Raw genomic sequence first — 17,635 nt, forward strand, 5'->3', positions numbered from 1 at the left:
AATGCACAAGGTGTTTTAACTGGAGTATTTTTTTCTAATAGGAAAACATTGTGAACCTAAATGTATAGCAACAGTAGTGATTAAGTAAATTATATTTTCTAAAGCCGAATACTCTGCAGCCATCAAAAAGAAAGTAAAAAGGGAAGATGTACTCAATATTAATATTCTCAGGGTTTGTTAAACAGAGAACACAAAGTATAGAACGATGTGTATATTATGATCTTTTTTTAGTGTATTTTAGAATAAGACGTGTAACCGGGAAAAGACATAAGAAATTGCCTATGAGGATTGGTTATCTTTGGGCCGATATAGAAATTTTAAAAAATTTAAACCTTCCATGAGGAAGATGGGCACGGATGTTAGCTCAGGGCCAGTCTTCCTCAGAAAAAAGAGGAGGATTGGCAGATGTTAGCTCAGGGCTAATCTTCCTCGAAAAAAAAAAATTTAAACCTTCCAGCACTGAGTAACATATTGTGTACAATTGTATTAGGTCCTTAAAGAAATGGGGACAGGAGAGGTTTCGCGGCGGCGGGAGCAGGTTCTATTTCCGCCCTTTTTGCGCAGTCCTTGGTGGGAACCCCAGGAAGACTCCTGCGGGCTCGCAGCCCGCCCCTCTCCGCTGAGCCCGCCGCTTCCTTCCCTCTTGCCCCGCCCACGCCCCGCCCTCGCCCCTTCCCATTGGTCTGCCGCCTCTCCATCGCGTCCAATCGCAGCGCTCAGCGCCAAATTTGAATCGCTGTTTTTATTTGAATTGGGAGAGCGAGGCGGGCGGGCTTTCCGCGCCCGAACCGCTGACGCCGGGCATCTCCCAGACGTAGCTGGGCAGGGCCACCTGGTCACCGGCGAGGGCGGCGGCGGGGGGAGCGGGGACTGCGGCCGCGGCGGAGGGGGGCGCGGGACCGGGCGGAGTCCCGGTTCCTGTAGAGCGTGGCGGGCGGTGGACACAGGTGGACTCGTCGCCGGCTCCTCAAGGTGCGGACTTGGGTTGCGCCTTGACAAGCAGTGGACCCACTGGTGACGGTGCGGGCGACTCGTCCTTGGTGAGCTGCGGCCGGGGCGCCTCCAGGGGGGGCGCGAGGGGCGGCTGTCCGGACGGAGACCGCGGGGACTCCTCCGGGCTCTGAGGGGACCTGCGCTGGGAGCGCGGCATGGGCCGGGCTCATCCCTGTCCCTGTCTCGGTGGGAACTCCCGGGAGACGCGGCCCTAGTGGCCGGCGTCCTGGCCGCGGGTCTTGGGGGACTGTAGGTGCTGGTGGGCAGCCCCCGGGACCTGGCTGGGGCTTCCACAGGGGTCAGGTGAGGTGTGGGCCGGGGCGGCAGAGGCATGGTGAATTGTACAAGCCACCCCAATCCGTCGCTTACAAGTGACTTAGCTCTTTGCTTTCAGAATAACCTCCCCCCAACCCACCCCGCCGCGTGTGTTATTCGGTTGTTTAACTCAGTGGCTGTTCCTGCAGTGCAAGAGTGGCTTGTAAGTTTGCTGCAGCAAACCTTTTGATGCCTGACCTTCCCATACGGATTATACTCCAAATCTTGTTTAGAAAATGGGTTCTACAGGACGCCTTGTTACCATCAAAAGGAGCGGGGTCGACGGTCCCCACTTCCCTTTGAGCCTCAGGACCTGCTTGTTTGGAAGGTGAGCCCTGCGCATGTGTGGACAATTCAGTTTAAAAGACTTTAATATCTTCATCACAGATTTAACAGGCTGTAGGCTTGGCTCTAGGAGTATTTCCTGCCTTCAGGTTTTCCTCCAGAGGCCCTATGTATAGTCAACTGGACATAGTTGTTTATTATGACATAGAAGCTTGGAAACAATGTTTATGTAGCTATTTTTCTAATCAAACACAAATTTTAAAATTGATTTGATAAAGATCTCTAAATGGAGGAAAATGCAGACGATTCTCAAATCCTGATTCACTTCAGGCAGTCTTTAGAAGACCACTGTTCATCTGAAATCCCTCCAAACTTGGTCTTCCGTGGCTCTTGGAGGACGCTGTTGAGCAAAGGAAGGAAGGAGGCTCTGCAGATGGTTTGCGGTCTTTTTGGAAAAATGAAAATGGGAGGGAAAGCCCTCCTGCTAGTGTTTTGAGAACTCCTCTTTTGTTGCTTTCCAGGGTTGGTGGCAATAACTAAGGTCCCCCAATAACAGGAAACATTGTTAATTGCACCCTCTTTCATTTTCTAGCAAATGACAGGTCACTTCCCCCGGAGTCCTGTGTGGTGTGACACCCCACTCCCTTCTACCCACAAACTGTCCTACCTGCCTCATCCCTACCATGTTTATCCCACCTTAGAAATTCCAAGCTCTTCTCACCTTGGTGCTTTTAGCCAGTTTGAACTTTATGACTGGAATGTTCTCTTTGCCCCCCTGTGTGGGTGATTACTTTCTAACTTTCAGATATTGGTTTAAACGTTACCTGAAAAGAAGCCTTTAAGGAAAATTGCTCTTGCCTTTCCTGGCACCACACATGGTGAAGAGTCTTTGGTTTGTCTGTCCCACTGCTAAGCTCTCCAAGAACAGGGACTACCTAGTTAGTAATTATGTACTGAGTGCCTGGTATGGGGTCTAGGAAGTGAGAGGTGATGAATACTTAGTACTCTCTAAGTGTCCGGTAGAAAGGTGGGCTGGATTTGGAATCATGTAGCAGTAGTTCTCAGCCTAGGGCCACTTTGCCCCCCAGGGGACTTTTGGCAAGGTCTGGAGAGGTTTTCCCGAGTCGCATGTGGGAGGCTAATGCCACTGGCGTCAGTGAGCCAAGATCAGGGATGAAGCTGAATGTCCTACAATGTACAGGCCAGCCCCCACTTCAAAGAATCACCTGGCCTGAAATGTCAAGAGAGCGGAGGTTAAGAACCACTGATGTGTAGTGATTCTGTTTGGTAGTTTCCTGCCAAACGAATTCTAAGTTCTAATGAGATAGTCTCTCTCTCTTGCTGGAATGTTCTTATACCTCCAAATCAAATTCTCTTCTTTGTTTTAAAGTCGCTGTTCACTTTCCATAGCTGCTTTTCTCCTCAAAGGAAAAAAATTAAACATTTTGGTATCAAATGGCAGTAATTCTGGTTATTATACAGCAGTGAATAGGTGTATTTTTAGGTAAGATTTTGTAATTTAGAAACCCGTTCATAAGAGTATGGTCGGATGATATGGGTGGGAAGAGAGAGTCTCAGACTCGGGAGCTTCCTGCTGAGAACAGAGAGGAGAGTATATAGTTGTTCAAACTTACGGTAACGGGGACACCAGAGACCCGAGGAGCCTCACTGAGGCCTCTTGATTGGTTTCCCTGTGGGTTCGCGTATTCTTCCTTCTGGCACTTCCTGTTGATGCTCTTCCTGTGCAAAGACAGGTTGAGTCGAACAATGCTTTTTCGTTGCATACAGATTAGTATTTTTAATGCTAGGAGGTTTGTGAATCCGTCCTTTAATATAGTGTAGTTTTAAAACAACAATAAAAGCTCACAGGTCATGAGCTTTGACTGTGTGCCAGGCAAATGACAGACACGTATACCTCATTTGATTGTTTGAACAACACCATGGCATGGGTGCTATGTAATCCTCCTTTTGTATATGAAGAAACTGAGGCACAGAGAGATGCCAGCATAAAACACAGCACTTCTGGTGGTGATTAAACCTTTAAACGTTCGTAGCATTACCAATAAACATAGATAAACTTTTTTTATAGGGAAAAAGCAGAGTATTAAAAATAATTATCATTATCCAAGCTGATATAAAGTACTCCTTTATTTGGGTCTTATAACCATAGATATTTTAGTAAAAGGCAATTCAATTTTGTATTATATATACAAATACGCAATATATAAAATTTTCTATTATAATTATTTTTAAGTACTCTAAGTTTTAAAGATTTAAAATAGTTGTTTATGCAATACTTGTAAAAATCCTTTGCAAAATGCAAGGATCATTTACATTGCCCAATTTGTTGTCCCTTTATGTCATTATATTTACAGATAAGCATATAGTCAAATGTTGTTTTATTTTGAAAAGTTGATGTAATTTTTTTAAAAAATTGCAACAACCTAAAAAAACCTTAACTCTTTTCACTTAAGGGGTGTGGAATGTGACATCCGTATCCAGCTTCCTGTAGTGTCAAAGCAGCATTGCAAAATTGAAATCAATAAGCAAGAAGTAAGTGGGCTTTTAGAAATCTATTTTTTAGAACTTTTCATTTCACTTTTTGTCTATTTATTAGTTACATCTTTTTCTCCCTTTTTCTACTTGTAGGCAATATTGTTTAATTTCAGTACCACAAATCCTACACGAGTAAATGGATCTACTTTTGATAAACCTGTACAACTAAAACATGGGGATGTGATAACCATTGTTGATCGATCTTTCAGGTAGGTAAAAACTAATTGGGCTAAAACTAAATGGATCTTTTGATGCACCAAAAGCTAGCCTCGCACATCATCTGTGACCCTTTAACGTTGGTGAATGTCAAAGTGTTTAGGCTGTCCTTCTCAATGGTAATTCTTCATCTGAAATCATACGGATCTAGAAGGAAAGACAAATCGGGCTTATGTGATTCAATTCAAGGATTTGAGTGCACATGACTCTGCCAAAGCGGAGGGACCAGATCCTAAAACAGTTTTATTTTGTTGTGAGTGTTGTGAACCTGCCTACATTTTCTAGTTTCTTTTTTATTTCAAAGTAAAATACGCTCGTGGAGAAAGATACAAAACAAGACATAAGCCTAATTTACCATGAGGCAAACACCCTTGTGAGTACCACCTGTTACGGACTGAATGGTGCTCTCCCAAAATTCCTATGTTGAGGTCCTAACCCCCCAGTACCCCACAGTATGACTGTTTTTGGAGACAGGGCCTTTAAAGAGGTGATTAAGTTAAAATGAGGGCGTTGGGCTGGGTCCTAATCCAATCTGACCCATGTCCTTATAAGAAGAGGAGATGAGGACGCAGAGAGAGAAGCTAGGGGAGCCGGTGCTCAGAGGGACCTCCATGTGAAGAGGCGGCAAGAAGGCGGCCACAGCAAGCCAAGGGGAGAGGCCCAGAGGAGACCAACTTCCCGACACCGTGGCCTCAGCCTTCCAGCCTCCAGAACTGTGAGAAAATGAATTTCTGTTGTGGAAGCCACCAGTGTGTAGTGTTTTGTTATGGCGGCCCTAGGAAACTAACACACCACCCGAACCATAAACAGAACATTTCTAGAGGCTTCTTCCATGAAGTCTTGTAATGACTACTTCTTTCGCTCACCAAGAAACCACTGGTCTGGCTTTTCTGATAGCATCAAAGTCTTCACAGTTTGGCCACCTGAGCACGCATTTCTAACCACTGCCACTTTCTCTGTCCTTATTAAACTCCGTACATTTGAAACGATGAAGTATGGATTTGTAACTGACTCCTGCTCTTAAGGTTGTGAGATTCGAGCATGGATGTTACAGTTTGTTCCTTCTCACTGCATGGGTATTTCATCGAAATAATAGATGCAGTTATATACACAATTATATGCCATTTATCCATTGTGGATGGACCTTTGAGTAGTTTTCCATTTTCTGAAATGAGTCAGGGCTTGCTTTATGATCAGATATGGTTAACTTTCTACTCCTCTGTGTGTTGGTGATAAGAAGGTGTATTCTACAGCTGTCGGGTGTGGTGGTCCACCTGTATACGTCCTTTAGATTCAAAATCCTAACTCTAGTATCACAGTAGTTTTTTCCCCTGCTTCTTAGTTACTCAGGCAGGCAAGTTGAAATCATGCATTGAGGACTTTTTTTCTTGTTTTTGTTTCTTAGTTCTGTCAGTTTTTGCTTTATACATTTTGAGCCTATACTTTTCTGTTTAAATTTAGAATTATGTCCTTCCCGTGGCTGAAGCTCTGTCGTTTATCATTTTGACATGCCTTCCACTTTTGGTAATAGTTTTTGATTAGTGGTTATATACTATAATTTTTTCTATCACATTACTTTTAACTTTTCATAATCTTTAAGGTTAAGTTGTCTCGTAGAACCGGCTGGTAGGTGCACTTTTGTTTATAATTGGTATATCTTGATAGGTTGACCCTTTTGTTCTTATAAAATGTGGCTGGTCTCTGTGAACAATGTTCATCTTCAAGTCTACTGTGTTTGAGGGTAGTGTAGCCTCCTCAGCTCTCTACTGGTTGCTGTTTGCATGGTGTATCTTTTCCCATCCTTTTAATTTCATCCTGTTTGTGTCTTTGAATCTAAATTGTGTCTCTTGTAGACAGCATATAGTTGGATCAGTTTTTTTCATCCGTTCTGCTAAGTGGAATTCTGCCTTCATTTGTATTAAATGGGTATTTTCTAATGTACTATTTGAACTCCCGGGCCATTTCTTTTACTGTGATTTTTGTTGAGATGCTTTCATTTTTAAAGGATATTTTTATTGAATATAGACTTCTAGGTAGGAAGTATTTGATGTGGAACGGACACCAGAACTCTCTCTCCAGAAGGAGATGCTGTTCAAACTGGGATTAACTGAGATGATTAAATACCTCCCCGAAAGAACAGCAAATGGCTCTTAGGGGAGGGACTTGAGTCAGAACTCTGCTCCTTGAGAAGCAACTCCAGATGCCTGACTGCTCCACATCTCACTGAGGGGGCACCTAAATTCGAATCAGGCCACCATACTGAGATACCCAAGTTCAGTATGCAAAATAAAAGGTTGCTCTGTGAATTGCTACCCGAGGTCTGTTAGATCAACTGTGTATCTTTCTAAACGTGGCCTTCATGAGATGTGCCTGTCTTTGTTCAGACACACATGGAATAAGTGGGAGACTGGAGAGATCGTAGTAGTCTTAAGTGAAAGGATAGCGCTATAGTGTCCCTGTGGTAGGTGACATCACAGAGTGATTAAGGGGTTGGGCACCAACAGGTTTGCTGGTTGATCTTCCAAGCCATCAGATTTTCAGGAACATAAACTAGTGGAAACCCGAGATGGCTCTCACGTGCCGTAGGTTCGCACACGGGCGGTGCTCAGGGATGCTGTCGAATCATGCAGGCTGCTCAGTATTCAGAAATTTATCTGGGACCCCAACCTCTAACAACAGCTTTCCAAAAGAAACTTGAGGCAGCTTATCTAGATTTTTAGAGTAAAAACACTCTCCTAACTCTAAATTTATTTCCATAAATAAGGTAATAGTTTGAACAAAGCCTGAAGTTTGTTCCCTGCTCCTTGGGCGTTAACCAGATATGGAGTCTTTACCATCAGTTGCAGGTCTTTACTCTAAACATGTATCTCATTCTATGCACTTCAGGTATGAAAATGAAAATGAAAGTCATCAGAATGGAAACGAGTCAACTGAGTTTCCTGGACCACGACGTGAACAGGTGATGGGGGAGATTCTCTAACTTTGGGCATGACGTGAAATCATGATGTGCACTTTGATGAATGGATTCTCACAAGGGAAGGGGACTTGGCAGTTTTGGTGGGAAAATGTAACTAAGGTATTAAAACAAGTTGAACTTAGACATATAAAAATAATTTAAAACTATACTTTCTCTTTGTTTTCAAAATGAGAGTACCAAGGCAGCCTTAACACTTTTGGTCCAAAAAGTTCCCAGAGTCTCTCCTGATCTGATCTTCTTGCAAACTTTGGCTCAGACAACTCCAACACATAGAACTGAAATTAGGAACTAAGTTGTCTGTTGGCTCATTTTGTCCCCCAGTCAATCTACTCATCCATCTTTATGCATCTGAAATAATCATGTCAGAGTTGTGAGTGTCAAAGATGCTTCTCAGTTTTGATATACAGATGACCTGTGACCCTGGAAGAGCCCGTGCTGGGTCGTGTGAGAGAATCTCATCACGTGTGTCTATCAATAGAGAAAACGTATTCCAAACGGTTCAGCTTATGAAAGCATGATTCTGGGGCCGGCCCGGTGGCGCAGCGGTTAAGTGCGCATGTTCTGCTTTGGTGGCCTGGGGTTCGCTGTTTCAAATCCTGGGTGCGGACATGGCACTGCTTGGCAAAAGCCATGCCGTGGTAGGCGTCCCACGTATGAGGTGGAGGAGGATGGGTATGGATGGTAGCTCGGGGCCAGTCTTCCTCAGAAAAAAGAGGAGGATTGGCAGCAGTTAGCTCAGGGGTAATCTTCCTCAAAAAGAAAAAAAATAAATAAAAAAGCAGAAAACAAATCCAAATAAATGTTTAAAAAAAAAAAACCAAAACATGATTCTGGACGTGTCGTTGGAGATTTAGTAGGATTTAGTAGATTTAAGGTAAATCCTGAGAATTTCTGTCTTTCCTGCTTTTCAGGAAGCTACCCAAGTTAGTCTCAGATGACCAGGTTGGAATTCACTGGTTTAGGACAGTCGTCATAGGTACGCCTGAAATTAGCAACAGGCCCTTCAATGGAAGGCCCCTGCTCCCACTGGGTGATGCTTGTTCCCGGGAGAGTACCCTGCACGTTGACCCTCTGCTCATCAGCTTTGGGGGCAAGTTAGCTTTTGAGGTATCCCACACACCAGCCACCATCCTAACTTGTTGGTAGGTGGAAGCAAACTAACCAAAAAAGCTGGACTGTGGGTTCAGTAAGTGCCACTCAGGGGTCTAGGAACTGCTCGTTATCTGGATTGTGAAAAAGTAAATATTGAAACGGAATGCTTAGAACATAGAGCAATTTGACAATGATTTTTATGGCTATTGAATATAACAGTACAAAAGATATGGGCTTATATTTTGTACATTTTTTTTTTCCCTGAGGAATATTAGTCCTAAGCTAACATCCACTGCCAATCCTCCTCTTTTTGCTGAGGAAGACTGGCCCTGAGCTAACATCCATCCCCATCTTCCTCTACTTTATATGTGGGACGCCTGCCACAGCGTGGCTTGACAAGTGGTGCATAGGCGGGATCTGAACTGGCAAACCCTGGGCTGCTGAGGCAGAACGTGCGAACTTAACCACTGTGCCACTGGGCTGGCCCCTATTTTGTACATATTTAAAAATTTCAATTCATTTTTATTTAGTCATACAATTCTTGGTCAACTTCAGCTTGGAAATTAAAAACTGATCCTTCATGTGGGAAATTTGTGAAGCTAATGAGATAGATACCAAGAAATCTGAAACTGATTTAAATTATTTGCCTTGGCTATATTTTGTGGGGTTTTTTCCCCCTGACAATTCAGATATAATTTTCCTCCTTTGAAACAACATTGGACTTTTATGTCTTGCATACGTGTAATTCTGAAGCTCTTCCTTGCCGTCTAAGGTAAGTTCCCTGTGAAACATTGCGAAGGCGCTGTTAACGGCGTGTCGAGGAAGAGTGCTGGGCCTGGTGGCTGTGCTCTACACCGCTGGTGCACTGTTCTGCTTGTGTTAACTTCTGGGTTTTCAGATCTGCCCTCAGTACCTGCCAGCCAAAGAGCCCACGTGCCCAGTGGAGCCTCGGTTCCCGCCCAGGTCCTATAGCCGATTTCCGATACAACTGAGTCTAAAGTCAATGATCCTGGGCCTTTGGTAGGTTGATCGATACTGCGTGTTGTGAGGGTTAATTTTAACCTTGCTGCTTCTTTCATATGGTGACAAGAAAGAAGTTTGAGGAAGTTATAAATACTTACTGAGCTTCAATTTAAGCAATTGTAAGCTTGAAGTTTGTTTCTTATTCCATCAAATTTTTAAAAATCAGCCGAGAAATACTTGTATTATGACCACTAGCACCTGAACGTCTTGGACTCGCTTCTCAAAGTCTCTAAGAGTCGTCATACAGGAACAGTTTGGTAAAGAAGATCATCAATAGGAAGAATATTTTAATAAATATGACTGTCGGTATTTGAAAAGGCGTCTAAATTGCTATTCTTATTTTGCCAATTCACAGGGATCTCTCCGTCGGGGCTCAAGATCGAGCTTCTCTTCGGACCCTGGTTAGTATTTTGGTTTTGTTATGGGATCCTGGAAGATCAGTTCTCTGTAACATTACAGGAAGGAAGGGACAATGAGAACACAAGTGTTACATATCTAGGCTCACAAAAATTAAGAGGTTGTGTCATTTAATATCACAAATGTAGTCAGACACCTGAGTTAACTTTTTCCTAAGTGCTGTATGAGGCACCATGCTTATTGGAGAGTCCACATATGACACATCTTCTTGCTCACTTGTCAGGTTAAATTCTGAATAGATTAATAGTATTTGATGTCTCATACTGGTTATGAGAGGCCAACGTGATTTTTCAATTTAGACCAGAAAAATAGTATGAGAATACCATTATTACACAGTTTGGGCATTAAGTAATTTGTAGGCTACGTGAAAAGCTAGGTTATAAGACAATTTGAAATAGTTTTCAAATTTGAATACTGCCTATGTTAATCATTGAGAAAATCTTGAACTTCCGTTTCTTATTTCCTAACTCAACATCAAGACGGGAAAGTTCAAGATTCTGATGCCCGTTCAAAACTCACTGAAGAGAGTGTTTCAGCAAGGGCTCTGGTACACGTGAAGAATGTCGAAGCAGCTGATACTGTCTCCGATGATTCAGAAGATCATGTTGCCAGGAAAACACCTACTGTTCTTCATTCTTCAGGACTTCCTGGAGACAACTGCAGAAATGCAATGGATCCCCCTCCTGGGGATTTGAAAGAAGATTCCAGTGTGACGTTAGTGAGCCGTAATGGAGAAGTGAAGTCTGTTCCGTCTACACAGTGTCTTAGGAAGAGTGAAAACAATGACTCTCCCTTTAGGAAGCTTTACGAGTCAATGAAGGAAGAGTTAGACGGGAAATCAGAAAAAGAAAATGTTCTGTGGAGTCGTAGAAAATCAGGATCACAGAGTCATTGCCCAACAGAAAACAAAAGTGCTGGTGGTTTACAGGGCGGGACACGAGTGTTGGTCTCACTTAAATCCAGACCGAAATCGGGTGGAAGTACTCAAATTAAGGCAGACCCTGTTTCGGCAGAACAAGGAAGTAGCCAGACTGAGGAGAAGACAACTGACGAGGAGCCTGTTCAGACTCCCCAGGAGACCACGAGTCCCAGCGGTCCCCACCTGGAGACGCCGGGCACCAAGACCCCGGCACAGCCTTCACACCGGAGTTCCTCACGGAGGCGTCCGAGTGAAGACCGGAGTGTTAGCCAAGGGAGCGAGTCTGTGAATCCGGGTCAGAGGGAAGGCTTCAGGGCAGATAATAAAACCTTTACTCCTCGGAGGTCCTTAACTAGAAATCAGACACCCACTAACGTTGAAAATGCTGGTAATTTTGGAAATACTCCAGAAAAGCTCTTTTCCAAAAAGAGGAAGAGTCTGCCAACAAATGTTGACGTTCTTACTACAGAAACAGAAATTCAAAATCAAACTATTTTAGCTCCATTGCTCGTTCAAGTTGAAGGGAAGATTCAAAACGATGCCCTCCACAAGCCTGAGAAACTGGACACCGCAGCTGGACAGACGCGCTCCGGGTCACCTGACCTTAGTTCAGTCGATGTCGGCAAGTTCGGTGACTCCATTAGTAAGTTTATTTAACTCAATTTATTTTCCCCCAAAAGTTCACACCTACCTTTTATTAGATACGAATGAAGGAGGGCTTCCTTCAGTCAGGAATGATCTGCTCTGTGGTAGAGAATCTAGGAGCTGCTGGGAGTACAATGATGAGACCGCCATATTTGTTGTCTCCTCTGATAGATTCTCACTGAACACCTGGATAATTATAACACGGAGGGACCGAGGAAGTGCAGGTTGTCAGGGAAGAAAACAGGGGGGAATCTAAGGAGATAGGGTGGTCCCAGAACATGTTTGAGTCTCCTGGTCAATCTCTGGCAAGATAGAAAGGAGAATAATCATAATTGCTTTTCACAGGAGGTTTAATTCTGAACTACAAGCGCCTGTATCCTGTGAGTTTGATCCACTGGATTAAGTCAAGGGGAATCCCTTGGAAATCTTTTAATATAGAGTGGCTCTCAGATATTTCTGCTCTGTTCTCAGGGTCTCCTACGAGCAGTTTCTTACAAACACTGGACTGTCCCCATGGCTTTATGTGCCAGGCGCTGGTCTGCCAGCTTCACAGACATGCACACTTGATCCTCCTGTGGGCAACAGGAGTGCCCACGGGACAGGAATTCTTGTTATCTCCATTTTGCAGACGGAGAAACTGACAACCTAATGTCACACAGTGAGTGGCAGAGATAGGACCCCTGTGGCTGGCTTAGTAGCTCCTGGGCATCCTCCTACCCTTTCAGGGGTCTCCGGGCATTTTCATGCAGTATGCTTACTGTCAAGGCTCTGCTTCTGCAGAGGGCCCATAGTGCAGAGGTGCGTGCTCTCTAAAATTAGATTGGCACACATCAGTCGCAGGGTGCCTACGATCTCATACAGGGCACGTCGCTTAGACAAGGATTTATGTTGACTAGCAGTTCATAAAGATGTGTAGTGGGGGTGGGACTCATGAGTGGCCTATCAGAATCACCTGGAGAAGGTTTCAAGTTCCTAAGTTCTGCTCACTCGGTAGGTCTGGGTGAGGCCCAAGTATGTGTCTTTTGGAAAAGCTCTCAGGCCACTGGGAAAGCATCCATCTCCGATATGCCCCCGCTTCCGAGTGAGAGCTGCTGCCTCAGATCAGTCCCTTCACTAAGCTTTGCCCACATAGGACTTTTCTGCATTGTGAAGAAAACCTTTGTTCTGTCAAGTTGGGACTTGGTGTTCTAGTGGTTTGACCCCAGATCCTTCAGGTGCTCTTGAAGCAGCTTTCGCTTTGTCAGCATGACAAAAGAATGAAGCTGTGTGCTGACTAGGTTTCAATGAATTTTACAGTTGGTTTGTCTTCGATTGCAGTTTCAAATAAGTCAGCAGTGTTGGTATAGGTTTTCTCACCGTCCTTTCCACGTGTGTCTTCGTTACTTTAGATAAGGTGGAGGGAATGTCCTTGAAAAGAAGGAGGGTGTCCTTTGGTGGTCATCTGAGACCTGAACTATTTGATGAAAACTTACCTCCTAATACGCCTCTCAAAAGAGGAGAAACACCGATGAAAAGGAGATCTCTTGCTACCCACACTCCAACTGTCCTGAAGAAAATCATCAAGGTAGGTTTAACAGCTAGTATTCTCCCGCATGTTTAATGATGCACGTCCTTGGTACTTATTCTTACCATAAGCCTCACACTAGTGGAATTGCAATTAAGACCTTTTCCTTTCTAATAAAAAAGCAGAATAAAATCGAAATGAGAGCTCATTCACTTGGGTGTTGGAAAACGAACACCTGGGTTCCTGAGCACATGCCGGGCACAGGTGAGTCCTCAGCACATGTCTTTTTCCTGCTGAGGCCTCCTGCCCACCCGGCTTACAGGGCCAGGTGATTGCTCCAGGGTTACAGTAAAAACCGCCAATTGAAAAGAATCTGGAGACATCATGACACATAACCATAAGGTTTTTTTTTCTTTTAGAATTGTAAGGTGAAAAGGAAAATCTTGGTTGGCAACACACCTATGATTTTCACCATCAGCTATTCAGAACTTTTAACTGGGGCTGGCCCCGTGGCCAAGTGGTTAAGTTCTCTCGCTCCACTTCGGCGGCCCAGGGTTTTGTCTCTTCGGATCCTGGGCATGGACATGGCACCGTTCCTCAGGCCATGCTGAGGTGGCATCCCACATGCCACAACTAGAAGGACCCACAACTAAAATATGCAACTATGTACTGGGGGGACATGGGGAGAAAAAGCAGAAACAAAGCCTCACAAGATTGGCAATAGTTGTTAGCTCAGGTGCCAATCTTTAAAAAAGAAGACTTTTAATCCCCTACGCTAGGTTGTGTTGTCCTGCTAATTTTAAATCCTAGAAAGGCCCCACAGCTCAGCTTCATCACAGGGCCTGGGTCATCTTTAATTTCTTTTCATACCAAAAGGAGTGTAAAGTAGGTCTGGTTCCCTTCCCATTGTACCCAGAAGTGCGATGCCCTCCTCCAGTGTAGACCAAAGGTGGCTAGACTCCCATGGATGGTATTCCCGTGGGTTCCAATCAGAGCACTTGCCTTGCATCAGGAGGTTCCTTCCATCTTTTCACCTGAAATACCTCACTTAAGACTTGTTTGCTGCCGTTTTTCCCTTAAATGAGGGGGGCAGACTCCCATCTCTGCTCGTGACAGAGAGTGGTTGAAACATTTGGGGCTTCAAGATTTAAAGAGCTAAAATGCTTAATTGGGGAGGGTTTTTGCATTCATTCAGAGATGTTATATTTGTGGTGAGGTTTCTTATGAACATTTAAATCTTGTCAGGAACAGTCTCAACCATCAAGAAAAGAAGATTCTCCTTCCAAAATCCATTTGGAAGTGACCACACAAAACGTGGTTAAGAGCTCTCCAGCTCAGAATCCTACCAAAACTTCTCCAGTTGCGAATGATCAGCGCCGTACGTCGTCCAAGGCGTCTTCTGTCTCCAGTGGCAGCAAATCTCCTTGTCAGACAGATACTCCTAAGAGAGGAGGGAGAAGGAGCAGCAGCTTACCTTCAAAGAGAATGTCCACCGATCGCAGCCAACATGAAATCTTACAGATGATTTATTCCAAAAGAAGGAGTGGTGCTTCTGAAGCCAATTTAATTGGTTTGTGTCGTATTAACAAAGATGTTTTGAGGTTAATTTTCTCCGTAATGCTAGTTTTGAAAAGTTTCAACACTTTTTTCCTTTTGACAGTGGCAAAATCGTGGGCAGACGTGGTAAAACTTGGCGCCAAACAAACACAAACTAAAGTCGTTAAACGTGGCCCTCAAAGGCAGCTGAACAAAAGACAGAAAAGGATAAATACTCCAAAGGTATGGGTTCCAATAGGAATTGCTCTTGACACATAATATTACTTAAGATTACATTAAGTGTGGATTTATGCTTTGACGTTTTGTTGATCTCCTGATTTTTTTTCCAGAAGCCTACTGGCAGCGTTCACAATCAATTTAGTACAGGCCATGCAAACTCTCCTTGCACCATAGTCATAGGGAAAGCTCACATCGAGAAAGTAAACGTGCCTGCTCGTCCCTACAGAATGCTGAACAACTTTGTCTTCAACAAAAAAATGGACTTTAATGAAGATCTTTCAGGTAAAAACTGTCAACTTAAAAAGCAAATTCGCTAGTTATTTTACCCTGAAAACAAATTTTTTGGGGGAATAGCCAAAAGAGTTACAAATCAGGATGTGGGTGCTATGGTGAACCACAGGCAAATCTGGAGAACAAAGGATGGGAGCTGCTTTTATAGGGAGAAAGGGGGAATAGGGAGGGGCTGTTCCAACCAAAAGTCCATTGTGTGTAGAGTAACAGTTCAGGGTGGCAACAGCTTCTCATTGGCTGAACTGCAGCATTTCTCATTGGCTGGGCTGTTGCTGGGTGGGGAGAGAAATCTTCCCCTGAGTATAGTAGTTGTACTTCCTGTTGGAGATGCAAGAGTCTGTCTCTTCCTGTCTGGAGTAATGTATGATGTATGATAGGGCTGAGAGCTCCCCCTACAGGCCTTCGTGACTCTAATTTAATTGAGGTTTCTTCTATTAATTTCCACAAAACACACTCTTGGCTCTATAAACCATAGTTGTTGATCCTCCTATGTGTGACTGTGTGGATGGCTGCTAGTTTTGTTTATCTTCTGTCAGTGGGACAGGAGAATAAACAATCCTGTCACCTTCCTGGGTCATGATGTTCAAGGAAGAGAAAGCAGGATTGGGGAACAAGGACAGTTCCCCTACATTTGGGGGTCCTGTGTCCTGCATGAAGCGGGTGTGAAAGGTAGGTCCACATCTTTACCTCAGAGAGCAGCATAGGTGGAGAAAACTGGAAGCTGCTTTATGGTGAGGAAAGCAAGCTTGCTCTTAAAATTGCCCTTTCCTGCATTTATGCTAATAGATGGCCCCAGACTCGGAGAAATTGGTTTGAGCAGTATTTTGCTTCTTCATGATTTCCTTTACTTCTATGTAGCTTAACTGTTTCTTGAAACAAAGTCTTGTGAAATGGTTTCCTGTAACCATCAATAGTTGAGCCAAAGTTGTCATTCTCAGTAAAAGTGTGATGTGACTTGCTTATGGTTGTGCCAGATTAGACTGTGGCAAGAACCCAGGTTTGGATTTTATGTGACATAGTTTGACCAGTGGTTTCCACTTTGAACTCTTTGAAGGGAGGTGAGTCTTGAATCCATTAGGTGGAATCTTGTTTTATTTCCTGGCAGATTTTAAGATGGAAGAATTGTTGTACTCCTCTGTATAACCCATATAAGGTATGCTCTGATTAGAGTCACATTTGAATCAATACATTTAGCTTTCTAAAAAAACAACCACAAAAATGTAGAACAGTGGTAGCCAGAATTTTGATAACATGCTCCATGAATAAAAACATTTTGAGCATATACCACTCAATATGCAGATATATGTATACTGTATATTCTTGTAAATTATGTGCATGTCTGAGTGGGCTAGTATATATGTTATGAAGCATGAAAACAAATCCTCAAAGGTATTTTTAAGATGAAATAAATAGAAGTTTAAATACTCAGTCCCCAGGACAGTGGTGTTTCTCAGCCTTCCTTTGAGACCCTTTCCTAGAGAGTCAGCAGTGTCCACCCCTTGCTGTGAGTGACTTTCATGACAAAACATCAGTGTGTGCTGAAGACTAAGTCCCGGATATTTTAAGGAAGGCCTCAGCGGCGGCAGAGGGATGAGATTTGTAAGTGAGTTGGCTGGTTTGGCAGCCTTAGGGACAGGCATCCCAGATGCCTTGTGCAGGCGGGTGGCAGACTGAAGAGAGCATTTTGATCCACTGATGGCAGAGTGAGAAAAGTAAGGAGAACGTGGGATAATGTAAGTTTTTCAGAAAGTTAAATCTTCCATTTAAAGTACTATGTGGTTCTTTCTTTTCTGAGATTATGTTAATACTGCTTTTTGGTGTTAAATGAGAAGATGGTCATATTACCTGACACCACAAAAAATGGGCAGCCCTGTGTCATTTTTAAAATTGGAGGACATTTTATTTCTACTTAAGATGCAGAACTGCATAAGTGAGGACTTTCTGAAGGCAGCGTGAGGGCAGTCGGTTTGCTGGATGCCTGGAGGGGAGGCCCTGAGGGCTGCCCCTGTCCTCCGGCGAGTGCTCATGACTGGGGACGGGGACGACTTTGGAAGACTGCAGACACCAACTTCCTTCATTTGATTTTCTTTCCAAGAGGAAAGGTGGAGAAGAGGAGAGATGAATCTAACTTCCCATTGCCCTCTTTTAACAAAACGAGTTCATTACGGATGCATCATCCTCTTCTATGAGATCCTGTCTTCCACGAGGTCTAGAGAGTGACCTGTTGTCCACGTGCCACCATTTCCTTTGTTTTCTGAGGACTGGCGTGGTTGTTTGCATGTATGAGCAATATGTTAACTGCTTTTCCAATATCTTCATTTAACAGGGCTCACTGAAATGTTCAAGACTCCAGCAAAAGAGAGGCCACAAAGGAGGAGTGTATGTCCCATCACCTTTTCGAATTCAGAGGATTTGCTTGGAAAAAAGTTTCAAGTACCCAATTCAGAAGAAAATCCTTTGCTATGTGCTTCAGAAAATTTTGGTTGGTTTACTGTTTTTTCCTAGCGCTTTGATGTTTTCAACAGGAACTATAGATGCTATTATTTTCTTTACAACAGATATTGTGTTATTTCCTTACAACAGACACTCCTGATAACATACCTTTTCCAGCTTCTCTGTTTTGTGG

At 43.7% G+C, this 17,635-nt stretch overlaps 1 protein-coding gene across 3 annotated transcripts in view; it reads left to right on the top strand.

Moving 5' to 3' along the window:
* Positions 1–779: 779 nt before the first annotated feature.
* MKI67 (marker of proliferation Ki-67) overlaps positions 780–17,635 on the top strand; it is a 28,463-nt gene continuing 11,607 nt past the window's right edge. The window contains exons 1-12 of one of the 3 annotated variants that reach the window (XM_070564979.1): positions 780–1,040; positions 1,458–1,636; positions 4,068–4,146; positions 4,243–4,358; positions 7,252–7,324; positions 9,813–9,858; positions 10,354–11,436; positions 12,827–13,002; positions 14,188–14,512; positions 14,603–14,721; positions 14,829–15,000; positions 17,336–17,491. In XM_070564979.1, the coding sequence (XP_070421080.1) occupies positions 1,545–1,636; positions 4,068–4,146; positions 4,243–4,358; positions 7,252–7,324; positions 9,813–9,858; positions 10,354–11,436; positions 12,827–13,002; positions 14,188–14,512; positions 14,603–14,721; positions 14,829–15,000; positions 17,336–17,491 (2,437 nt within the window). In that variant the 5' untranslated portion in view covers positions 780–1,040; positions 1,458–1,544. Of the gene's footprint in view, positions 1,041–1,387; positions 1,637–4,067; positions 4,147–4,242; positions 4,359–7,251; positions 7,325–9,812; positions 9,859–10,353; positions 11,437–12,826; positions 13,003–14,187; positions 14,513–14,602; positions 14,722–14,828; positions 15,001–17,335; positions 17,492–17,635 lie in introns of all 3 variants that reach the window. The other 2 variants (XM_070565153.1, XM_070565064.1) reach the window with 2 other exon arrangements.

This window comes from Equus przewalskii, chromosome 1, assembly GCF_037783145.1.
Source record: "Equus przewalskii isolate Varuska chromosome 1, EquPr2, whole genome shotgun sequence".
NCBI lineage: Eukaryota > Metazoa > Chordata > Mammalia > Perissodactyla > Equidae > Equus > Equus przewalskii.